General features: G+C 43.5%; 1 protein-coding gene across 23 annotated transcripts in view; it reads left to right on the forward strand.

Annotated features, from left to right (window-relative positions):
* Window positions 1–19,423, forward strand: part of LOC133341416 (neurexin-1-like) — a 395,989-nt gene extending 376,566 nt beyond the window's left edge. For 11 of the 23 annotated variants that reach the window (XM_061550005.1, XM_061550006.1, XM_061550004.1 and 8 more), the window contains 2 exons: window positions 8,593–8,671; window positions 16,277–19,423. In XM_061550005.1, coding sequence (XP_061405989.1) covers window positions 8,593–8,671; window positions 16,277–17,148 — 951 coding nt within the window. In that variant the 3' untranslated portion in view covers window positions 17,149–19,423. The other 12 variants (XM_061550015.1, XM_061550018.1, XM_061550017.1 and 9 more) reach the window with 4 other exon arrangements.
* Window positions 19,424–25,532: the final 6,109 nt, after the last annotated feature.

Consider the following 25,532-nt stretch of genomic DNA (forward strand, 5'->3'; position numbering starts at 1 on the left):
AGACTCGAGTCATGAATTTGATGACTTCAGACTCGACTTGGACTTGCATAACAATGACTTTGTCCCACCTCTGAGGTGTGGACTCGAGTCATGTGACTTGGACTCGAGTCAGACTCGAGTCATGAATTTGATGACTTCAGACTCGACTTGGACTTGCATAACAATGACTTTGTCCCACCTCTGAGGTGTGGACTCGAGTCATGTGACTTGGACTCGAGTCAGACTCGAGTCATGAATTTGATGACTTCAGACTCGACTTGGACTTGCATAACAATGACTTTGTCCCACCTCTGCTGACGACTGCCCAATAGAGCCACGCGTCTTCTGGTGGCACAAGCTGACGACTCCACTGAGCTACTAACCCGGATGCTGTGAAATGTCTTAGAAAATAAAAAAAACACAATTGTAGCCTGTTTGCTTTTTTGAAAAGGCATACGAAAGAAGAAGTAAAATACTCACTATATTGAATTGATATGTTTGGATTCTATTTAATGTCTACTCTTCAGCTCTTAATGGTTGTTGCTGATTTGTCTCTAATATTATTTTGTTATGGGCAGTACACAATGCAGCTTATGCAATGTGATGTGTATACGCCACGTTATTACAATATAAAATGGGTTTTGGGCAGGTTAGCATACCATAAGGTGACGTTCATATTGAAACTTTTGTAAGCGTATTTAGTGCAAGCTTAAAAAACCCACATTGCTAGCGGGCACATGCAAATACTGTACAGCAATGGATTCAGGGTTTACGAGATTTTAAAAAAAAATCCTTCGATCAGTTTTGAAAAGGAAAAAAAAACTAGGGCAGCCTGTGACACTTTTGGGGTCATTTGTATCCAAACAGCGTATACATTGCGCTTCAAGGCTATTCGTAGAGAATCGGGAGAGATTGTTGGAGGATTCGGCACCTCATCTGTCACTGCCTCTACCTTGGTAATTTTATGTCACTTTGCCAGTGTAACGGTCGGCAGGAGAAACCCCCGTGATTGACAGAACCCTGAATTTCGCCATCCGAGCACAATGCAGCGGACTGCAAGGGGCTATAAAGCTGCGTTAATTAGCCGTAAAAATTGAAGAGTCTGTCGCGCAGCCTGGCAGGATTTGCGTTTTTTCTCTCTCTCTTTCTGTCTTTTCTCAATTTTTTTGTCGGTCCACTTGGCGCAGTAACGTGAAAATCCACGCAGGCGAGTTTCTGCAGATGAACACCGATATTGCATTGGAAGCAGATGGCCGGGCACCAAGTGAAGACGTTTCCTCAAGAGAGCCAATCTCCCTGCTGAGACCGGCTGGTGCCATATCCGTACCATCACTTTCTCTCTCTCTCTGGTGGCCGGTGTAGCCGCGTGTGTGCTTTCTCTGCTTTACAAGCCACGCCAGCTTTGTTTTTGCGTTCATTGGACATGCAGCCCCCCCACCCGCCACACTCTGTAAACAGCGGGTCAAGGAACAACATGTGGCTATGTTAGGGTTGGAAGATATTCGTGTGTGTGTGTGTGTGACCGCTCGTGGTGTTGGCCACTCACCCACTTGTGTGTCGTGCCCGGCCTTGATAGGTGCTTGCTAACAGCACTTGCCCCAACAGTTTGTTGCGGCTATATGGGGGATCTTTTTCTTTGTGTGTGTGTGTGACTTTAACGTGATGTTATTTTTTCTTCAATGTACCAAGATGCTTCTTAAGTGAATTGTATATAGTTACATCTCTTTGCTATGCACATGCAACATACACAGATATTCCGTTATAGGCATTAACAGACCTTTTTGGGCAAGTTCTGCGAATATTGGCACGGCACACCGAGGGCGTGAGTGTGGCTAGCACCAAGTCGGGCTGCCTTTGTCACCCCAATGCTGATGTTTACACACCGCGCCAGGTTGAGTTAACCCAGGGAAGGCCCAGGTTTAGTTCACATATTTGTCACCGACGTTGGGCATTAGCGGGAATCGAACACGGGTCGCAGGGTTCACAGCGCGGTGGTGTCACCACAACACTACCACTCCCCCCCATTAAACTGTACACACATACACACACTCATTTGCACGCACGCACGCATTTGGTAATATAAATATTTGATCATGAGTTTCACCCCTATAAACATCCACACGTTCACTGCCGTGTTGGCGACGAACATCGTGTTGAGATTTGAGAGAATCCCTGTTGCCAACATTTTAGCTGCGAAATGACTCCCCTTTACGTGTCACTCAAGAATATCAGTTAAAAAAAATAACTTGAAGCATAGCCGGAATATTTTGCCAACATTTCAATCGCACAGTCCACACTGTCAAATTCGATTCATATTTGATTAAATAATAATAATAATACACGTGGCTATAAGTGTTCCTATGTTGCCCACAATTTAGGTAGACCTTGTCACTTGTGCAGTCTGGTACGTTGGGAAGGTCCAGTGGGTGACAAATTCAGTCTGGTGTGTTTTTAATTATTATTACTCTATTTCAAAACATTTTATTTGACCAGGGTAAGGCCCACTTATCTAAATAGCTCTTTTTCATAAGCGAACTGGCCACAAATGATATATCAGCTCAGTGGCTTATCACGTGGAAATGTTATCGCAGCAAAATACCCTAAACGCGTGTTTCTAAATGTGGAAGGGAAACCCGGTGGACTCGGAGAAAAATCCACGCGACCACGGAGATAACATGCAAATTTCAAATATACAAGAATCAGGGTTGGGATTGAACCCACGACCTCCTGTATACCAGAGGAGGGAGTTAACATCTCGCCATCGTGCACGGTTGAAAAAGCAGTAATATTGTAAGAATGTACACTGTATATCAGCCAATGGAAATGGGTCATCTTTTATTTTTACAACTCTTTGTCAATCCAGTGCTGAGCGAAGGTCTCCTCATGCCGTGCGAGTGAGAGGTGCCTTGCTCCCTACCACACTGGTCGGTGTGGGTTGGTCAAGGAGAGGGGGTACACCCCGGAACGGTTCAGATACCACTCGCCACCGTCACGAATCAAAGCCTTGAGGGCCGTCAATAAATTATGTCACGCACCTAGGGGGGGGGGGGTCAGACATTTGTGACGATGTGTGACGGGGGGGGGGGGGGAATGTGACGTCACATCAAAATGCGCAACTTTAAATAAATATAGACAACACTTCTACGTAATTAAATAGACTTTTTAATAAATGTTTTCTCCTGAAAACATCAGAGTGCAGCGCCACATTAAATACGCACTATAATGACAATAGTTTAAAGCGATTTGAAGCATGTTTTATTTGGGGGGGGCGGGGGCAGAGCTTTGTGACGTCATACTTGAGGGGGGGGGGGTCTGACTTTTTGTAACGCCGTGTGACGAGGGGGGGGGGGTCAAAAATCGTCCAAAATCGCATGACGTAATTTATGGACGGTCCCTTGGTGAACAGTGTGAGTCAGTGAAGGTGTTGTCCCGGGGTCGATTTATGTATCAACCATTGCTTAGGAATCAAACTCAGGTCGCTGGGTTCATGGTGCAGTTCTAAATCCATGAACATTTAAAGTTAGTTGTTTTAAAGAAAACTAATGCCACTCTTTGCATCTGCATGCATTTTCTCTGCAGTTGTAATGTCAATATTACTTGTGTCTGATTGAATGGACGTTTGAAAGTTAATCGAGGAATTCATACTCTTTGGTTCTTTCGGTTAAAGTCACGTAGATAGAGAAATAACTAACAGATCAGCTTCAAATCAAGATTTAATCGAGGAAGAAAATCGTCTTTAAAGGGCAGCCTTCTTTCTGTACAAGTGCCACTTTCTTTCGTGGCTTCTCCGATTGTGCTCTCGTGGTGTTACATTGTACATCTCATAGCTGTACAACACAAACTGCAAAAGCGACGCAGCAGCAGCAGTCGTCGTCTTTGTTTGCGTTGTGCCCTTGACAATCTATCACACAGCCCCTTGCCTCCACCTAGCGGCTGTTGTCTTTGCTGTTGAGAATTAGTTCAGTTGGTTTATCATCCAAGCTCCCGTATCTCCGACGAGCACGTTTGTCTACGTATGGTGCGAAAGGAGTTCGACATACGTACATATGAAGCTATCATAAAAATAGGAAAAAAATAGATAATTAGACCCCATCTCAGCAAGAGATCTTTGATCAGAATGAAGAGTTTATTGCATGTCCATTGTGATCTCAGTCTAACCCGACTCAACTTACCATGCATTTTACTTTATTAGATTGCCAAATTATTGAGGGGTGTTTCTATGGGGGAGTTTATCATGTTTATGTTATAGTTTATTATTTCATGTATTCAACACCTAAAATTATTTCACATTGTAAATGTGTTTCAATAAATATAGTTAAATCATCTCATCTGCATTTATGCGTCGAATCCATCAATACAAAAATAATGCAATGCCCTCTGTTCATCTACTGGTGGTTGAAGGCCTCCTCATGCTCGTTTAGTCATCGGAGGTGTGTGACCCTGCTTCACCATGCTGGTCAGTGCGGTTTAGTGGAGGGAGTCAGGTCCAGGCCCGCTTGAGACTGGAACACTCACAACTGATATAAGCTGTGATCTGGAATTGGAAAACAGGTCACTGGGTTAATAGTGTGCAGTGCACTAATTACTGTGCCATCACGCCTCCACAACCCCTATAACAGGATCAGAATCTTTATTTAGACTGGTGGAATCCGATGAGCGATGAAGCTCTTTTTCACAGATGTCCAGTATCAACAGAGTTAGGAAAAGGTCGAATTTTTTTTTTATGATAATAGTAGTGTCCTTTATTTACCCGGGAAAGCCTCACTAAATCTCAAGATTTTCGGTAGGAAGGTCCTGCGTTGGGATGTTTGGTCAATACCGTTAACGAGAGTTTGGCTCCGTGCGGGAGGAAATTGGGGAACTGAGAATAAAAATCAGCACATGCGAGGAGAAGACGCTCAACACTTTGCACAGATTCATTTCAGAATCCCTTGCCGTACTGCCAACTTCTACCACACCTCGCTCCAATAATGAATCTCGTCAACAACTTAGATGGTTAAATAATGGACGGAAATGTGTTTTTTTTAAATGCTCTTTATTCACCCTACACGGCCTTGTCATGCTACGCAGATGTTATAATGTTCAAATAGCTTTTTTTACAGCACTAAATATCCAGCTGTCATCGTCTGATGGGTAGTCATTTACTTAAAAAGTTACGGTTACAGAGACATATAAAATGTATTTCAATATTCCACAATTGGAACCTGTGCGCCTTTTGGCGTCATCCGGTCCAAACCATGTGAGACTACGCTCTAAGGAAAGCTGTCTCGGGTGTGGACCAATCAACTTCAAGGACAGTGCACATTATCAGTTATGTTTTTTGTTTGCATTATGACTGCAGGTATTGTGGTCTATGCAAACATGACTCTTTGTAAAAAAGGTGTCAGTTTTGTTGCCAGATAGAAGGGTAAAAAACCAATTATCATATTTCAATATTGTTTGGCAATATTCTTCGACCACCGTGCTGGTGAAAGGCGGGGAAGGGACCCAAGACCAGATTCAGATTGGAAACTTCACCACCCCACGTTAGCTGTGTCCAGGGGCTGGAACTCGGGTGGCGGAGTTCATGAGTGCAGTCATTTTCCGCAAAGGTTACGTTTGGTGTTTGCAGTATTATTTTGAGCAATTGTTGAGTAAATAGTGGCAACAATATCCTTAATACAACCTCTGAGCTAATGCTATAGCGGTGGCGCTGTGAATGTGCTTCCCTGGGAATTTGTGCCCATTCCTAAACGGCCGTTTTACTGCACATCCGCAATCCGTGCGGGACAAAGGAAATCAACCGCTGAGGATTGCAATTCACGCGGTGTATATATTTATATATTTTGTTCCTTAGTCTCCTCATATGGCTGTATGTTCGGGGCAAAAATGCGACGAAATAAACATTTAATAAATAAATAAGAGGAAGGCTTTTTTTTGTTACAAAGCATTTGACGGAGCTCTGATGCAAAATTTGCTCGCAATGTCATTTCTTCCCACGAACAATCGCGGTGGCCCTGGAGGGCAGGAGGAAATCTGCGCTTCCCTGCACTCTCCACGCACGCACGCCCGTCCGCACGCTCGCACGCCTGTGCTGGTCGCGAGCGCACACTTGCATAATGCGTAGCGGTGGCGCCGAATTTCTGATGCAGTGCTTAATGTCAGCTTTCACGCTGCAGGCCATTTTATGGCCATAGCTCTTGAGTACGCATGAATGCTCGAGCATGCTTGTGCATGCATGTGTGCGCGTTCGTGTGTGCACGCACGCGCGTTCGTGTGTGTGTGTGTGCGCATGGGGAGCGGTAGTGTAGTGGTTAACGCGCTGCGCTACGAACCCGGCGACCCGAGTTCGATTCCGGCTCAAGGCCAACACCAGTGACGATTATCTGAACCGGTACTGGTCCTCCCCTAGGTTGACTCAGCCTCAAATGAGTGCCTGGTGCGGTGTGTAAACATCGCGACTGGGGAGACAAAGGCGGTCGGGCGTGGTGCTGGCCACCCACCCCCTCGTGTACCGTTCCGGCCTTCATAGGTGCTCGCTAACAGCACTTGCCTCTACAGTCTGTTCAGGCTATATGGGGGATCTTTATCTTTTTGCGCTTGGGGAGCGATAGTGGAGTGGTTCGCATGCTGTGCTATGGACCTGGTGAGCCGAGTTCGATTCCCACTCGTGGCCAACGTTGGGGGCGATTATATCTGAACAGGTCCTGGGCACCCCCGTCGCTTGAGACCAAAGGTAGCCGGCCGGGTATGGTGCTGACCACCCACATCCTCGTGTCTTTTAATGCTGTCGTGGAGATCTTTGTCTTTGTGTGTCTGAGTTTTCGAAGAGGGAAGGGAGCAAGAAATAATAGTGATTTTCTGAATCATTCCTGGGCCTCCTCTGAGTCGACTTAGCCTTAAATGAGCACCTGGTGCGGTTTGCCAACATCAGCACTGTGATACCTACCACACCACTTCTTTATGCCCTATGTAGACCTCCATAGGTGCTCACTCACATTACTTACCATAGCAGTCTATGTAGGCTGTACGGGGCATTGTTGTCTTTGTGTGAATGTGGAGCTGGAGAAGCGTGGGGGGGGGGAGTTGATATGCGCGTGGTGAGGGTGGTAAAATATATTTTTAATTTTTCGTTCATTCCACCAAACACACTGATCCATTCATCCAGCTGTGCCATATCCCCGCCTATGAAAATGCAAAGGGACCTTTGTGCCTTCACACAGTTGTAATGATTACATTGGTGTGCGGAACAAATGTCTTAATGAAAGGGCATGCTCCAAAGAGTGTGCATAAACCCTGTGCCTGTGTACCATTTGTAATGGCTAGAAATGGCATGATTATTAGGTTTTTTGTAAGATCTTAAGATGAATGATAATGCATCGCCCAAGCTCTTTGTGCAACGATTCATTTTAAGTGGCCACTAAAATGTCCTATCGTATGTAAATCAGAAATAACCACACAATGTACATGTGCAGCATTCGTTCGTTTTAATAGTGTATTGCCAGACTGTGAACAATGATATCTTTCAAATTAATCACTGCCGTACTTTCATTGACCAATGCTAAAATAATTTCAATTATATCGGAGGGCCTGCATTATTGATTCCACCCCACTACTGGATGAGATGTGCATAATATATGTTCGCGTTAGAAGGAACAACGTTTGCACTATGAGGCAACAACAACTGGAAAGGGTGTATAAAAAAAATACAACATAAATTACTGCTCAAGGTTAAAATTTGGGCCAGTACTGATAACACATATCATTAGCGGCGTTCTTTTTTTTTCGTGTGTGTGAATCAGCAAATAAGCGTCAGACTTGGCTGGAAATCTGCAGGGCTGGAGGACATTTCGTGGGGGCAATTGCCTCTGATAAGGGGGCTCTCTGCAGTCGCACTCGCTCAGGAAGAAATGCAATGCTGATTTAGTGCAAATTATTTGACTTGGTCAGGCCAAAGCAGATAATATTATTTTGGGATACACTGAGCAGTTTGAGGACAAGCGAAGTGAAATCAATTACTTTGGAGCACACTGGGTTAAGGATAAATGTTACAGGTTATTAATTATTTCAGAAAATGCGCTTGCAGGTCAGCCCGCTGTCCCCATAAATAAGATAGTGCGGCGATATGTATTCGGGTGTGGGCAGTTCTTGGCGAAACAAACATTGACAGAGGTCACGGACAGTTCGCGTCTTCTTTATGATGAGACGACAGTGTAAGATAATTTGAATTTTTTTTTTGGACTGGAAGAATCCGATGAACTATGAAGCTCTTGTTTCGAAGATGTCCAGTAGCAACAGGAGCCACCTGTGCCAAGGGCAGCACGAAGTGATAGTGAGCCTTATTTTGTGCTGATAAATTCCCTAGGGATTTACACGTTTCATGATCTCGTATAGCCGCGAGTAATTTAAATTTACGAAGGTCTGAATTTTAATATCTCACAGATAAAGCGACGTGAGATTTCCCCCCCCCCCTCTCTCTCTCTCAGAGAGAAACAAGCAGCCGCTATATTGCACCTCCGACTTGGACTGGTTGGCTACGTGCGGTGCGAAAGAAGTTCAACACGTGCATGCGCGCATATTCAAATGTTACGTTCCTCATGTTCTAACCTGGACTCGCTCCTCTGCTTCCCGCAGGTGTCCGATGACATTTTAGTGGCCTCGGCAGAATGCCCCACGGATGACGAGGATCTCGAGGAGTGTGAGACGAGCCCAGGTAGGTTAGGTTAGTCCGCCGCTTTCATGCACACATCCTCACTGCAGCGGCTTGCCAGAGCTCGTGAAGAGAGCTTAAATGGTAAAAGCTGTGTACCGTGCCATGTAAAAAAAAAAGGACTGCACGCTAACCGTTATCCCAACAATGTACTGTTATCCCACCAATATGTAACTAATCGTTACTCATAGAATAGCTGTCCCCATTGACGATTCAATGATCAGACCATTTATTTTTTATTTTAGGCTTCTCAGGTAGGCCTCAGCTATGAATTGCAAAGCTTAAAATGTTGCCTTGTCATATGTGGAACAGCAAATTAGGTAGTAAATTGTTCAGTAATCAGCCATCGATTAAGCTGATGACAGTCTCAGAAATCTGATGATAACCGTTTTCTTGGTCGTCTAAATATATTCACCAGAGACTGCTAAAGACGTTAAACCGCTGGCGATGTAGTTCAATTAAAAACATTCCTTAATTTTGTCGAGTTTTAAGCCTTTCTCAAACAGTTATCTAAAAGAGAAGCATAATATCTTTACAAAGTCTTGGTACACTTTGCAATTTTAATAATACATAAGCTGACGTGGACATTGTTTGACCACGTTTAAATATATCTGTTTTGTCATTCTGGCGTGAAGATTGTCAGTTACATTCAACGCAAGAATAATTTCCATATTATATAATTTATCCTGGTTAGTCATATCTGATCATTTTATGTTTTAACTGCTGAGATTATGCAGTCAGGTTTTGTAGAAGGGTAAGTTTCTCTAAAAAAAGAGAAAGTACATTTTTATTTTTGAATACATTTAAAATATCCAATTATTACTTCTTCTTTATTACTGAAACTGAGTTTAACATTGGACGAATTTTCAAAGGTTTTGAAACTTTACCTCCAAAATTACTATCTACTCGTCAAATTGAATTTCATAAAATGTGTGTGCAGTCCTTTTACGCTATATAATTCTCACCTACACATTAAAACCAACTCTCTATCTGTGAAAACGTGTACTTTGACATTTCAAATTTTGTACTATCTGTTGGAAAACAGGTAAACCACCAGGTAATGTCCTTACATACACAGTAATTGTAAACTCAGAGCTTAACATTAGAATAACTGAACAAATGATGTGCACGAATATGTGAAATCAAATACATTATTTTCGAATTCACCATGCGGGGTTTGTTATTATAAATAACGGAATGGCTGGGTGTTTAAAATAAAATACCTTAAACATCAAATAGAACACTCACTTTAGTGCCACTGATTTTTTTCAGATTCTCTTCTGCATCAAAATCACTAACATTCCAAGACAAACGCATCTTCATAGAAACAGAACTGTGGTGGTATTGCAAAAAATAGGGGCGCCACAGTGGCAAGATGTTAACTACCTCGCCTAGTATACAGGAGGCCATCGTGGGTTTGTTCCCAACCCTGACGCCTGTATATTTGGGGTTTGCATGTGCTCTCCGTGGTTGCGTGCATATTTTTCACGGGTCCTCCAGTTTTTTCCTCCACATTTAGAAATATAAGCCATATCATTGATCTATAATTTGTTGCCATGTCAGGTGGGCCTTACCTGGTAAAATAAAAGTTGACCCACGTTCCCAACCCATGGAACCTTGTCAATTGTGTGCCCTTGAAAACAATAGCCGCTAAATTGAGTTAAAAGTCAGAGCAGCGCAGGTCCGACACGTGACTGTGGAGCCTGGGATATTCCAATCAAAAATCTTGTCCTTTCACTTTATGCCCAGTGAGCTGAGTCACATATTGGCTCGAAGAGAATAACACTGGAGCCAAAGTGCTGCGTAGAGATGGTTGGATTTTTGGACATGCGGTCTGCGCCATGTGCTGCCTTAACTCAATGGCTGATAATTTACAAATGTGATTCCATCCATTTCAAATAGACACGCAAACCATCCACCGAAAATGTACTAAGCCACACTGACGCATGCACAGTGAGATGCGATGAGACATTTTAGTGCCATATATTTCATGTTTTCATGGGGCAGTCACAGCAACACAATGCCACTTAATAAAGGGAGAATGTACCGTATGTTTGGGAGCTGATTGGTTATTTATTGCTATCCCCAGGAAATATGTCTGTCCATCAGACTGTCCAAGGACATTACACGTGTTTCTGATGAAAATGACACAACACCTTACAACCATCAATATGAAACTTACCATACAGTTTACCAATTACCAGTTCACTCGATCTGTATATGTTTGAGCATGATTAGGAAAAACGTGCTTTTAAAACAGTTTTCCGTAAAAAAAAGTAAATTACGCTATGTACCAATCCAACGTGGGTGTAAGCTCATGCTCCGATTAGCACGGTTGGCTATGTATGGTGCGAAAGAATTTCAACATGCATACATACGCATAATGTGCACATCAGTTTGTACACGTATTTGCAACAACACGGAGGCTCTCTTGATTGAATTACTTGCCAGCTTGTTAAAATTTGTCCACTAGCCTGTGTTAAGCTCTGAGTTTTATGGCGTGCACATTTTGTGTCCATAACCATTGTTTGATGTCAAATATTACGCAGCAATGAATGCATGCTGTTATAAGCCGTATAACATTGTTTTTATTTAAAGTTAAAGTTTTTTTTAAATGTACTAGTTTTTTTTTACATGATGATGTTAAACATGCTCAATATGTTTCTTAGCATTGTTTGATTTACAAGCGTAGGCATATTGTATCAAGTGTGGTAAATAGAAATATGCTTCGTTATTATTGTCTGCCTTTATATGCCGTACAAAATGACATGCACAAGTTGTTTTTGGACCGACGGTGAAATTGTTTTGCCTGTTGTAACACAATCCTCAGCAGCCCGCCTACTAACTCCTGCGTGATACAACAAATAGCATGAAGATTACAAACGACGTTGTTCATTAGCTGTAGCAACAGTTGGGTCCCATCAGTGACAGTTCCTGGCAAAAGCCACTTTTACCCAGGCCCTGACCCAGCAACAACACCTTGTCCCTTTCGGAGACCCTGACCTACCTGGCCCTACACACGTGCACTGCATGCCCTCCCTTCCTTCTGTGCATCTGTATCTCCTAGGCTTCCATTCATGCTTCTCCTGCTTCTTCCCCCCCCTCTTCCTTGGTTTTTTGCCAGCCGCCTTTGTACCATGTGCCGAGACAGAGCGATATTGAAACAAACTGGGCTGGCGTTTTCACTGCCTCTCTCTCTGTGCGCATCAGGGCACGCCTTCAAATTGAGTGCAGTAATATCATTGTTGTGTTTAAATCACGATGCAGATTAGGACAGGTCAAGATGCATTTTTCTTCTTTAGAGCTCTCTTAATTGTAACTGAAATTGGTCATTAATCAAGCTATTATCAGCTTAACTGATCAAGTTAATTTACAGTAGTGTAATTAATTTGTATTCAATTAATGTGTTCAAAACATTAAAACAAATCTAAAGAGACAGTTTCAATTGATAAAAAAACAATCGTTGTTTATATTGGCCAGCCCAGCTCTGTTGTTATTATCTCTGTGGTCTGAGGTCACATACGATGCTGAGTAATTTGTGTGTGTGTGCGTGGACTAGAATGTGCAGTGCCTGTGTTAGCACATGCACAATCGGCACACCTCAGGCTTTAAGGGAAATATACTGCCACAAATTATGATACTCATTTCCAAGACTTTGAATACACTGTTAAGGGAATTTTTTTTTTTTACATTTTGGATAACAATACATTTTATTCATAAAGCAGACGCTGCGTTTAATTTGGCTTATATTGTCAGGAAAAAAATGATTGAGTACGAAGCACGACATTTAGCATTGTTTATAACATGAATTGAATTTGCTGAAAAAAATCTAGATCATGTTATATTTACGTAAACAAACAGCGAAAATTGTAATACATTATATATTTGTTTCTTTCGCAAAATTACACGTTGATTCCTTTAACGCCTGGTGTGTGTTCAGATGTGCACTGGTTGGCATTCTATTAACCCCTTCACAGGCCTTTTCAACTGCTGTAAATGGTTTTAGAAAAAAAACATACCAAAGTATAAGATGTCACATTGGTGCTGCCATCAGTATGCAACGTATCCAGTAATATTGGAGACGGTTTAGCGAGAATACGATTAACCTTAATGGGGGTTAAGTACCAGCTGAGGAACCCATTGTGTTGCATGAGGCCATTTTAAGGGGCCCCTGTCTGTCATACACAGCTCAGGATTTACTCTGCTCACGGCGAGTTCTATTGCACACAGAACTACGCAGGCCAGCCGCAGAGGGACGTACGGCTTATCACGGTCACATAGAATGGAATAGTCTGCATTAATTGACGCATGTGTAAACGCAGCAGTCGCCCTTGATAATATCACTGATTTGTGCTTGAGGCTGGGCCGTACGAAATATGGCACCGTGCCTGCCCCCAACTTGAATATTCGGGTTGTCTTGGTTATGGGTGATGGTGCCCTCTCTCTCTCCCTATGAAGCGAAATTGTACATTCCCCTCCAGCACGACCATTTCACGGGGATGGCCTGCCTCGATGTTAATGCTTCAGCACGCACGCAGAGCGTCTCGCCGATTGTAAAGCGGAGCGGTGTGTGACATTGAAACGCCCTCTGGTGGCCGGCTGGTTGTATTGCGCGAACAAAAATGGCATGACTTTTGAGTAGGCAGTTGGCGTGTTCAGGCAGAGTGGTTGGAGCCCAATAATGATTTACAAGCCTTTGTCTATACTCTTTGGTTCTTTCGGTAAAGTCACGTAGGTATAAACTATTTTTTAATATATATTTTATACCTACGTGACTTTACGGAAAGAAAAATTACATTTTTCTTTTATACCCACGTGACTTTACCGAAAGAACCAAAGAGTATGGATTCCTGCAGTCACGAAAGCTTCAAATCTAACCTTTGTCTATCCGCTGCTGGATGAATGCCTCCCCATGCCGTGTTGGTGATTGGAGGTTTTATTGACCATACTTCACCACGCTGGTCAGTGCAGGTTGGTGAAGGGGTTTGTCACATCAATCAAAACATGCCAATGAGTTACTATTCTAGCTGTCGCCTGATGAGGCTGGTTGTAATTACCGGCGAAACGTCGTACTCGAATTTTAAACGATGTGGGTTTACTCTCCAACACACCGGTGTGTGCTGAACTGGCAACTAATTGGTGTGTTTTGTTTGCATGAGAAACTTTACTAATTGGCTGTGTCAGGTGGTGGCGGGTTTAACGTCACATTATATTTACGCGATCGAACCCAAAAAAACTATATTCTTGGTGAAGGGGGTTGGGAAGGTGTCCCAGGAAACCCAAGACAGGTTAGGATATCACTCACAATCGACGTTAGCCACAGGCAATAATCAAACTCAAAGAGTGCGAGATTCATTGTACAAGTGAACTCACCACTGCTGTACCGCAGCTGGTTTCTAAATGGAAATTACCGCAGCGTTTGCCTCGCAACTTTTATTGTGTGTTGGCCGTTACAGAAAGTATCGTGCAGGCGGTGAAGAATTCACTTGTGTCTTTGTCAGTGAGAGCGTAATGTAAGCCGATCCTCCAACGTGTGCTTTGGATAGCAGTGACAGTGTCCTTGTGAGGGGGTTATGATCGCCTTTTGGTTTAGTTGACTGTATATTTCTTGCATCTTTAAGGAACGCTTCATATTACTTCAATTCACGGACGTTTTTTTAAAGCACCTTTTTTGTCCATTTTCCCCATAGTCCAGTTCAGAGCAGTGTGTTTTGTTTATTTTTGGTTTGACGTTACACTTCAATGCAGATTGCATTGAAATGCAGATTGCATTGAAGAGAGTTTGTTTTTTTGGGACAAACTGCCTCTCCAAATTAAGACACGATTTGAGTTGTGACCTCCCATGCATTTTTCGTCAGTTCCCTCAACTGGCTTCTAATAAAATGAGATGTCAACCTTCCTTGCTGGAAGGCAGTTTGTCAGGCGTTCACAAACGTGTGCTCCTCCATTGTCGTGGAGTGCCTTTGTCTTTTTTTTAGACTCAGATTTGTTTACGTTTTATCACATTCCCCTAAATGCAACTTACTTTAAGCATGCATTGCTACATCAAAATCCGTCAGCCCATCTTTACTTTGTTAGAAGGAACTTTTCTACATACCCTTTGCATATTCGTTAATTGTAACCGCATTGGCATACGCTCAATTGTTTTTTAAATCTAAATTTTACACGCAAGCCTGTTAACACAACCCGATATTTATCTCATACCGACCATCCTCTTATGACCCATTAAAAATAAACTAGATAGCCCTCTACATTGCCAAAAGAAAAAATATATATCTCATCAGCCAAAGGTTAACCCATGCAATCGATTGGAATTACTTTTCGTGAAAATAGCCAGAGAAGCGAGCCATTCATCGGTTTAAACGTGCAGCATTTTCTTGTAGGCTCCTGAGAAAATGTGTTGTGCATGAGTGAAGAAGTTGCAAGTTAGGGCCGTGTCCTGTGCAGCGTTTTGGGATTCCTCTTTCACGTATTGCTTTGTGTCACTCGTAAGCGGATGGGCACAGAAATGCTTACGGTGTGTATGTCCCCCCGTCCCTTTCTTTACAGCCAAAAGCTCTAGTGCCGGCCGAGCGCTCCGTGCTCCCTACACACGGACATGGCAGCTCAGTCACTCTCTCACTGCCCTCATGTTCATCTTGTGCCATACGCTGCGCGTGTAGCGCGTTGGCAAGGGTGCTTTGATGATGGCTCACAAGCCGCACTACCCACCACCCCCCTACCCCCAAGCCCCCCCTCCCGTCTCTGGACAATGCTTCTGCAATGTCGTGGCTTTATGAGCAAAACGATAGCTCTTAAATAAACAAAAAAATATTAAAAGTATAAGAAGAAAAAAAACCCCACTCCAGATTTATCCTCATGCTAGCGCAGTGAAAATTACTCTTTTCGAGAAAGGGGCAAAATAATTATACGGACAGCGAAAGTTGTGTACATAATGAAAACGTGCAATATAATTTAATGATACGATCCTTTTATTTCTCTTCAATAAAGATGTTTACATCGTAGTGCCAACATTATTATTAACAGTTATTATTATTATTTAGTCAGTGGTCATGTGCTGTGATATAACATTTTAGTGTTTCAAACGACATTGCTGAAAGTATTGAGAAAAAGTGCGAAAACTGTTATTTCAAGGAGATTCTTACAAAATTATCTTTCAAATTATTTTTTTTTTTCTTCATGCAAAAATCATGAGGGCAATTTGTCGATGTAAGTTGACCCAACTACGCGGCATACTTTTTTGAAAATTCACTTTTACCATTAGGCTAACATTTTACTGTAAACATATCTTTACACATAGATATTAACGACATCGATTCAGTTGTAATGCTTAATAAAACAAACTTTTCTAATTACCTAATGCATCTGTTGCATAAATGTTCAACTGATGATACATTTTTGATGTTATTCTCGCGTGGCTTTTTGCAAATATGTATTGCTCTTTTCGTTTCTTTTCGTTTTCCGTTTCCGAATGCTCTTTCGTTTCTTAGCTTGCTCGTTTATTTTTATTTGTTACTTGCTGTGTCTTTGTCTGCTGGCTTGCCTGCTTTGTCCCTCTGTGCACATCCTAACTACGCTTCCCCCCCTTTCTGTTCTCTTCTCTCTTAGGAGGGGAGTTAATATACCCAATTGTAACCGAAGAGCCCTTAGAATTCCCTCTGCTAGCCACCCACACTTCATTCATCCCCCCGCCACCTACGCACCGCTCCCTGCACCACACTCCGCGCACCGCCACCGCAGCGGCCGCCCCAACGGCCACGCCGTCCCCCCACCGGGGGGCCGCTCCGCGCTGCCCCTTGGACGTGGACGCCGAAGACAGCGAGTGCGGCGGCCCCGCTTTAGTCTCGGGCTATGGCTCGGGCGTCGAGACGCTTGACGCTAGGCTGCCCCCGAGCGACGACGAAGATTTTTCGCCGGCCCCGCAAGTGCCCAATCGGCGGGCCGGACCGGGCGACTCTAGGAGTCGAGACTCGGCGTATTCCCCCGGCACGGGCCGCCCCGACGCTGCCGGCGAAATCTCGCGACGACCGCAGGCCAGCGAACCGAGGCCGCTGGCGCCGGACATAGTCCTGGCGCCGCCGCCGCCGCGCACGGGGCTAGGCGTAGAGAACCCAAAGCTCAGGAAGGCTGTAATAACCTCCTCCCACCCCGTGTCTCGTGATATCCCCACAGCGAACCCGACCGAGGGAGGCATGGGCGGCAGCCTGCCCGGCCATACGGTGGTGATTCGCGAGTCGGGAAGCACCACTGGGATGGTGGTGGGCATCATCGCCGCCGCCGCCTTGTGCATTCTCATCCTGCTGTACGCCATGTACAAATACCGCAACCGCGACGAGGGCTCCTACCAGGTGGACGAGAGCCGTAACTACATCAGCAATTCCGCGCAGACCAACGGCGCGGTCATCAAGGACAAGGAGGCCAATGCCTCCAAAAGCTCCACCAAAAACAAGAAAGGCAAGGAAAAGGAATACTACGTTTGACGCGGAAGAAATCGAGGAAAATTGTGGACTTTCGAAGGCCAACTGCCGCCCTCCCTGCTTCGAGACTATAAAATGATGCTTTCGGCCTTTTAAAAGCCCCCCCCCCCACCCCGTCCCCCGTAAGAGTGCGTGCAGACTTTCCAGGGTAGGATGGGATGGCGAAACGTGCCACGTATGATGATATCCGCTCCCTTAAAAAAATCGAGAAGCCACCGTCTTCAGAGCTGAAGTTGCGGATATCTCGCCAAATCCTAAACAACCAACGAATCGCAGTGACTGTGATTGAGAACTTTCGGTAACTCTTTAGTGTGTGTGCATTAATCGTTTGCCGCTTAAAGCATGTATCCAAATTTACATTAGCTAATCGATAAAAAAAGAGAGCTTTCTTGCATACAGAAAACCGATGCTCGGGGGGGGGGGGGCGGGTTATAACTGTTACAGTGTCGTTCCTCGGTATTGTATTGTGATGTTTTGCGTTACTGTGTGTGCCAATGTCATTCCCACGAGTTGAAGAAGCCCTCCCGTAGGTGTGATTTAAAAATAATATATATACAAAGGAGTTTTAATTTTAGCATGTTATTTCATGCAAGATTATACAAGCTATACATACTGATAATGTTGAGCAAGGATACATTGTGTTTACCATGTGATGCTGTAGTGCTCATTTATAAAAAGCAGATCTACGATGATTGTGGACAGTATGTATAACAAAGGTTATAAAGTGAATGGAAAGCAATGTTTGACGTGAGTATAAAGTATTTTTTATTTAAGTTACTTTACGAATAAGTTCCGGTTTATTTTTGTACTTGGTTTGTTGCATAATGTTGCACCTAACATTATTTGTTGTTTGCTACCTTCTTACAACTGAATGGGTTTTTTTTGTCACGGTATGCATAAATATTCGAATGATTATTTCAAAAAGTTTTACTACGAGATGTTGTTTATACCATATTGCTCTAAAAAAACTATTCTCACGCGTTTAACCATCACACCTAAAACGCCTCTGAATTGAGGAATTAAAGACTTTTCATTGATATTAATGGAAGGTTTCAGTTGCCATACACAGGTGTTCAATGACAAAGCCGCCACCACTACTAACTACCCTCACACATTCACTACTAGTGTGGTTAACATCTTGACCCGTCGCAATTCCAAATCTTGACAAATTTTTTCTTTAGCCGCATGTCCCACGAAATCAATTTTCGCGACGCATTTTAACATAAAACGGTCAACCAACGTACGCGCCATACGCCAATCAAACACTAAATGTGATCAAAATGAGCAGAAGACTGTGCACGATGGATGAAGGTAAGTACTCGGAGTTTCTAAGCTTAAACTTACTGGACCTGTTCCATCTCCTCTCAGTACTGTGACCGATGGCTCGGATTATTTTTTTCGTGCAAGTGTAGTCGCTTAACTTTCAACACCCTCTGATCTGCTGACATGAATTTCGCGAGTTTCGTACAGCCTCAGAATGGTCTGTTTATTCTGCCTGGAGGCGTGCTCATGCTGATGTAAATAAATGTTCGGAGTTTGTTTTTTGGTAGACAGTTTTGTAATGATTTCCCCATCGTTCTCCAGATCAGGTTTTTTTTTTTGCGTTGGACGAATATGTCAGCAATAAAGGGTCATTTTGATCACGTTTTGTAATTTTGTGAGGGTAAAGTGGAGGGAGGAGGGAGGGAGGGAGGGGGTGTGCAGGGAGGGGAGAGCATTGTAATCCATTACACTTTTTCTGGTTGCTACCTGGCAATGTTGTTTTGTCAGGAACGTTTCGGCCACTAAAATGCCACCCCCATCCGCTCACCCCCCCCCCCCCACCGACCTGGAGCCCCCCACCATAATTTCATAGCCCGTTATTTCTATTCAATTTAATGCAGTCAGTAGCTAATACTGCTTTACATCATATTAACCTCGAAATAAGTTTTATTTAAAAAAAGTTTTTTCCTCGCTTCAACCGTTTAGATTACATTGTATCAAAATTGTAGTATTGCACATTATTGTTTGACGACAATTAAAAATCCAGTATAACATACAACAGACTGACTCATGGTTGAAGACTTAATGTACAATTTTGGTTCTTTTCTTGACTTCGTACGAGAAAAAAGAAAATCAACAATTAAAATTGTTCAAATTATGTGAAAGTTAAAAATGCAACAGAGTATGGGACCCTTTGGAAAGCTTCAGAAGAAGTCTTATTTTATTGTAGACTACTTTTATGTTTGTATTTTTGTATTCATTGCAAAAACAATAAATAAGTATTACTTTATCTCAACTATAGCCTCTTCCATGATGCTAATTTTTACATTCAACTACCGATGGTTTGGGTGAATGCGCACACAAGCACGTGTAATTGTAAACATCAACATCCTACAATACTGACATTTTAATTGAGTGTTCGGGTAAGATCTTGGAGGCCGCTTATCCACTCTGCAGCAGCAGCTGTGAGATATGGTAGATGGTCCAACGCGTTGGTGAGGTGTGGAGCAATCAATGGTTTTGGCTACGATGCCATCTTGATCTTGAATTATTCCCCAATCCTCATCAACGACACTGCCTGAACATAAAATATATACTTTAAATATAATTGGCGACGTTTCAGGCAATGGACCTTTTTCATTGCACATTCTTACAAAAAACGGTTTTAAAGCAAGGCTCAGTGCATGCATTTTCGAAGAACTTCAATTAAAAAAAGATCATGCTCAATATTGATTAAATGGCACCTCAATTGTGGTTTACTTTTGTCGATTCGTGCGCTGCACCACCGGTATTAAGTTTTACGTCCACAGCAGAGACGAAACGATTAACTCGGCTCGCGTGCAGGAGCTAAATGGATCGTCACATTCCAGGATGGCGTGAAATGGCAACAACTTGGGGAGGCCTCCATCCAGCAGTCGATAGATCATGGCTGATGACAATTATCATACCCACCAAGTATGGCACTAATTACTCTAAAACACGTCCTATTAGTACGGCTCGCTACATACGGCACGAAATAAATTCAACATGCATACTACATTGTGGCTAAATCGAATCTGACACAATGGCATCACATTAGGCGCAGTCTAAAATAATCTAATCTAAGAGCAACTTCCCAACACCGACAAAGTAGAGTGCATTCATCTTCACTTATCGGCGTGATCGAATTTCACTCAGAAGCTGATAGATATGCGCTCCTAATGTTGAAATGAGTAAGGAAAGGAGGCATGGTGGTGACAACAGCCGTGGCGAGTACCATGTCGCTGTACCACTGGAGGGCGTTGCAGCCTCGCTGCCCACGATCGAGAAGCCGGGCAAACGCAACGCGCCAAATTCAAACCAACCCCGACGCGTTGGCCACTTAAATCTACACCAGAGGTCGCAAACGGGTTTTGATTCCTTACCCGTACCCGGCCGCACCAGGGTCCCAAACGGGTACCCGTACCCGGCCGTATCTGTACCCTACCCGTACCCGGCCGGGTATGGGTAGCCGGGTATCGGGTAGGGTACGGGTATCAGGTACCCGGTTGCGACCTCTGATCTACACTATGAGACCTCCTTTACCAGTGGCAAAATATAGTAATAGGCTTCTACCCAAAAGGCGTCATCTGGTCCAACACCAATGGAGACTAGGCTCTAAGAAAAGTTGTCTCGGGTGTGGACCAATCAACTTCAAGGACAGTGCATATCATTATCAGAGTTGTTTCTTTTTGTTTGCATTTTGACTGCTTGTGTTGTGGTTATTGCAAACATGATCCCTTGTATAAAGGTGTTAGTTTTTGTACCAGTTGAAAGGGTAAAAACCTATTACTACTCTTAAATCTATTCACATCCTTCACGATGCGCGAGAATCGGATTGTGCGTGGAAGAATCGCCTGGTTTTTATATATGTTGAACGTGCTGCAAGAAGGGTAAGTGTGGCTTGGGCAGGTCACGTCGCTCGGAGAAGGGGATGATGATGATGGGTGTTCCGATGGTCGAGAGTAAACGACGGAAGTTGGCATCCAATGAATGTAATGCGTCCGAGAACAGGTTCCCCAGCGTTTGAGATGGAGAGACGAAATGAGCTCGTGTGGATTATTGACATCGCGTGATCGTGAGAGCTGGTGGCGGCTTCAAGAAGGTCTTCCATTACAACTCGCCGAACATTAAACTTATTCAGTATTGTTTAAAAATGTTTCCAGAATAATAACGCTAATAGTATTTGCAATCCTAACTCGTGGCAATTCGATATAAAGTCACATTTCCAGGTATAGCCATGTGAATTAATAAGTTGCCCAAGTGTCTAGACGTCCTTATATCAAAATTAAACTATTTTTAAATCCGCTCACGACAGGTCCACACAGATATAGCCGGCAAATGCTTGCTCACGACTCTGCGGGCGTAAGGGTCTCTCCGCTTAAGAGAGACCTCTCTTGGGGCATTTGACCTACTCTTTTATTCTGGCCAGACGTTTTGGAAGAGGTGCTAATACCCACACTTTACCCCACCTGCCCATCGACGAACTGGTGTCTCACCCGTTTACACCGCTGGCTGAAGAGGGCAAACAGTGGTGGAGGCTGGGATGACGGATTTCACAACCCTGGCCATTTATTCAACTGGCACGCCTGGAGATCGAATGCATCGGACGACCCCCTGGATTGTGCAAGTCCAGCGTGCTCACCGTTAAACACCGCGCCAGCTCCGTTGCCATGTCAGCTCATTTGTGGGAGAAGAGGAGAGGGGGGAAATATAGAAATAAAATCACGTTGTCATTAAGCAATGCTTCAGCCAACGAACACACAGCAACTCGGCCGTGTGGTAATTGGATATCTACTACACTTTCAGTCGGTGCCTTTATATAAATGCAGTAAAGTACGTTTTGTAATTGCGGTGGAGCGATGGGGCGTGGTGGCCTCCGCCTGCAATCCGGCTACTGTGGCTGCCATGGAAGTAGAAGGTCAGAAGCCGAACATTGAGTGAGTGTACACAAAATTAACCCGTATAAACAAAGTTTTTCACTATGAATCCTTTATATGCGTGGCGGCTAGAGTCCTCTGGCTTGAGATGGCTGCCACCTATGGGTCAGATGATTGCCTGCCACCATTAAGCAATTGGTAATTAAATATAATTTATTTTTTCCTAAAAAGTGTAAAATTTTGGAAACATTTTTTCACGAAAATACATTGTCACGCACAACGAGTCTGTGTGCAAAATGTCAGCTCGATTGGATCACGGGAAGTGGGTTAAAAAACGACCGAAAATTTACACGGTCGTAAGCGCGCAAGCAAGTGAACTTAATATAAAGGATTTAAAAAGAGACACGTTCAAGAGGCAGGTAAGAGGGACAAATGTATTCGAGAAACATACGCAGGTCGACAAACGTCACGTTGACTTCTGAGGAAAATAAGTGTGCTTGGGAAAGACACACCGCCGGATGGTATGATGGTGGTGGTGGTCCGGGGATAATGATCACCGTGATCCGAAAGCATAAGCATAATCTTCTTCTTGGTTCTTTCGGTAAAGTCACGTAGAAGGGAAATACTAAAATACTAAAAATAAAACATAATAAAGTCTTTCCGACAGACCTGTTCTTCACCTGAGGACGGCTGCTTGCGTTGTGGCCGAAACGTCGAGAGAATTATTTTATAATGTTTTATTTTTATTATTTTATTATTTCCCTTCTACGTGACTTTACCGAAAGAACCAAGAAGATGAATCCCTGCAGTCACGAAAGCTTTAAATCGAAGCATAATCTTGCTCGTCCTTATATCATTATTTGACCACCAACATTTCTCAATCTTTTTTTCCCCCCCACTAAGTAAATCGCATCTCAGGCGTGTTTTGCCTTCCTTTGGGTGCTTACTCCATCGTTAGTCTCGATTACTGAAATACAATCTCTTCTTGCGAAGAGGTGTCCTGCCCAATGCCCACAGTGCGTGCTCTCTTATCTTGCGCGTGCACTTAACTCCACGTGTTCTTTCTTCTCTCGTGTTGCAATTCTGAATGAGGCACCGCTCCCTACACCTTTGCGCACTTTTATCAGCTTGTGTTTTTACGCCCCCCGCAGGCCACCGTGCACTTGCTGAGAGCTCACTTTAAATAATTTGCATTGTCCTAAAAAGAAGTACGGTACTGCATGATGCAACAACAACAACATAGAATGATACAATCACGTGTGTTTCCACGCGAATACCGAAAGCAATACGGGTTCGGAGTTATTTAAAACGTGATGTTTTATTCCTGTCCTTATCTAAGTGAGCTTCATGGGTGATCTCTGGTGCAGAATCTGTCGCTAGCGGGGGGGGGGGGGGGTGAAAAAGAGTCACAGCTAAGAACGTGGCTCGTCTGCCAACAATTCTGACAGCTTATGCAGTCACAGCTTATCCCAGGACATCATCGGCCAATGATCTTCCACACAACCAACTCATCAGAATTAATGGAGAGCTCTGGGAACGAATATGATGTAGATGCTGAACCTAGTCCCTACTTGAGTGGAAGTGAAGGATATCCTGGAAGAAATAAAGCCACGTCAGTGTGGGCGCCCTTGTGGCCCTTCTCGCTCATTCGTCACAACAATTATAATAACTATCAGCCATGGTAAATTAACTGCTGGATGCAGGCCTCTATAGGAGCAGTACGGGTCTCGACTCGTTGCCTAATGACGATTGATTGATGGGAAACGAAATTAAAGAATGCCCCCACCCCGTATTTGTACAGAACGTACAAAATATCAGAGGGCCATTTTGATTTAAAGCTTTCGTGACTGCAGGGATTCATATTCTTGTTTCTTTCGGTAAAGTTGCGTAGAATGGAAATAATAAAAATAAAACATAATAAAATTAAATTCTCACGACGTTTCGGCCACAACGCAAGCAGCCGTCCTCAGGTGAAGAACAGGGCTGTCGGAAAGACAGCGTCATTCAGACGTCATTCAGACGCTGTCTTTCAGACGTCATTCAGACGCTGTCTTTCCGACAGCCCTGTTCTTCACCTGAGGACGGCTGCTTGCGTTGTGGCCGAAACGTCGTGAGAATTTAATTTTATTATGTTTAATTTTTATTACTTTATTATTTCCCTTCTACGTGACTTTACCGAAAGAACCAAGAAGATCAGAGGACCACATTTGTGATTTTGAAATGTCTTAAGCTTCCATACATCAGCAGCGAGAGAGACGATTTAAGTTACTAGAATTCAGAACGTTGACTTTTTTTATGTTCCGTAATTTGTTCCAGTTAAAACTTGTGTGACATTTCCATACGATTTTTAATATGTAATAAGGTGCAGCGCCGCCAATTGTTCGTCGACGTCACCGATGGCTAAAGGACCTCCGGCGAGAGGGGAGCTCTAGAGAGCCACCCCACGAGGTTATTTTGGCCTACTCTTCCACGCTGGCCAGACATCTCGGAAAGTACCCACACTCTACCCCACCACACGCAAACCTGCCGATTGATTCATCCTGGAGAAGCCATTTATACTTCTGCTGGGTGGACAGTCGGTAGGGGCAGGGAGGGGGGAGTTTAAGAAACCTGCCCCATTGTTTCAGCTGCCATGACGTGAGATCGAATCGATCTGGCAACCTCTGGCTAGCAAGTCCATTGGTTCATAATATAGGTTTTTTGGTCAGATCGCGTTATTTACAAATGTGTCGTAACCCTCCACCACCCGACACGGCCAAACAGTAAAAAATGTGTCACGTTTTTCAAAGGACAAAATAATTCACTTCTTCTTTAGCCCACCGGTGTGTTGAAGAGAGAATCAACAGCATTTTAAATTTTGAGTACGACGTTTCGCTGGTAATTACAATCGGCTTCATCGGGCAAGATGAAGATGATTGTAATTACCAGCGAAACGTCGTACTCAAATTTTAAAATGCTGTTGATTCTCTCTTCAACACACCGGTGGGCTAAAGAAGTGAATTATTTTGTCCTTTGAAAAACGTAACACATTTTTTTTACTGTTTGGCCGTGTCGGGTGGTGGAGGGTTACGACACATTTATAAGTAACGCGATCTGACCCAAAAACCTATATTATGAATAATATTGGTCGCGAAAGCCTACGGGTTAATGTCCATTGCTCTAACAATTATACGATTGCAGTATCCCTTTGCTTTAATTACACTGTGCCCGTGCAAATTGCTCCTTGTGTGGGGGTTTAATTGAACTTAAAAAATATTATCAGATTGCTCATCGGGAGATATGTCATTGATGGAAATGGTTGTCATGGAGGATTACTCTTTTTGTTTTTTAAACGTGGAGGTAAAACAGTGTCGGGTTTGTGTCCCATGCTATCTGATACATCTGCAATGATTCGCCAATGTTTACATATCAGGGTTTTAAAAACCGGCTTTTACGAATGTAAATACTCCCACAAAATAAGAGATGCTACAAGTTAAGACCAAACATTCAGATTTGTGCTACATCTTG

Source organism: Lethenteron reissneri, chromosome 11 (assembly GCF_015708825.2).
Source record: "Lethenteron reissneri isolate LAM-NWPU_2019-01 chromosome 11, ASM1570882v1, whole genome shotgun sequence".
Lineage (NCBI taxonomy): Eukaryota > Metazoa > Chordata > Hyperoartia > Petromyzontiformes > Petromyzontidae > Lethenteron > Lethenteron reissneri.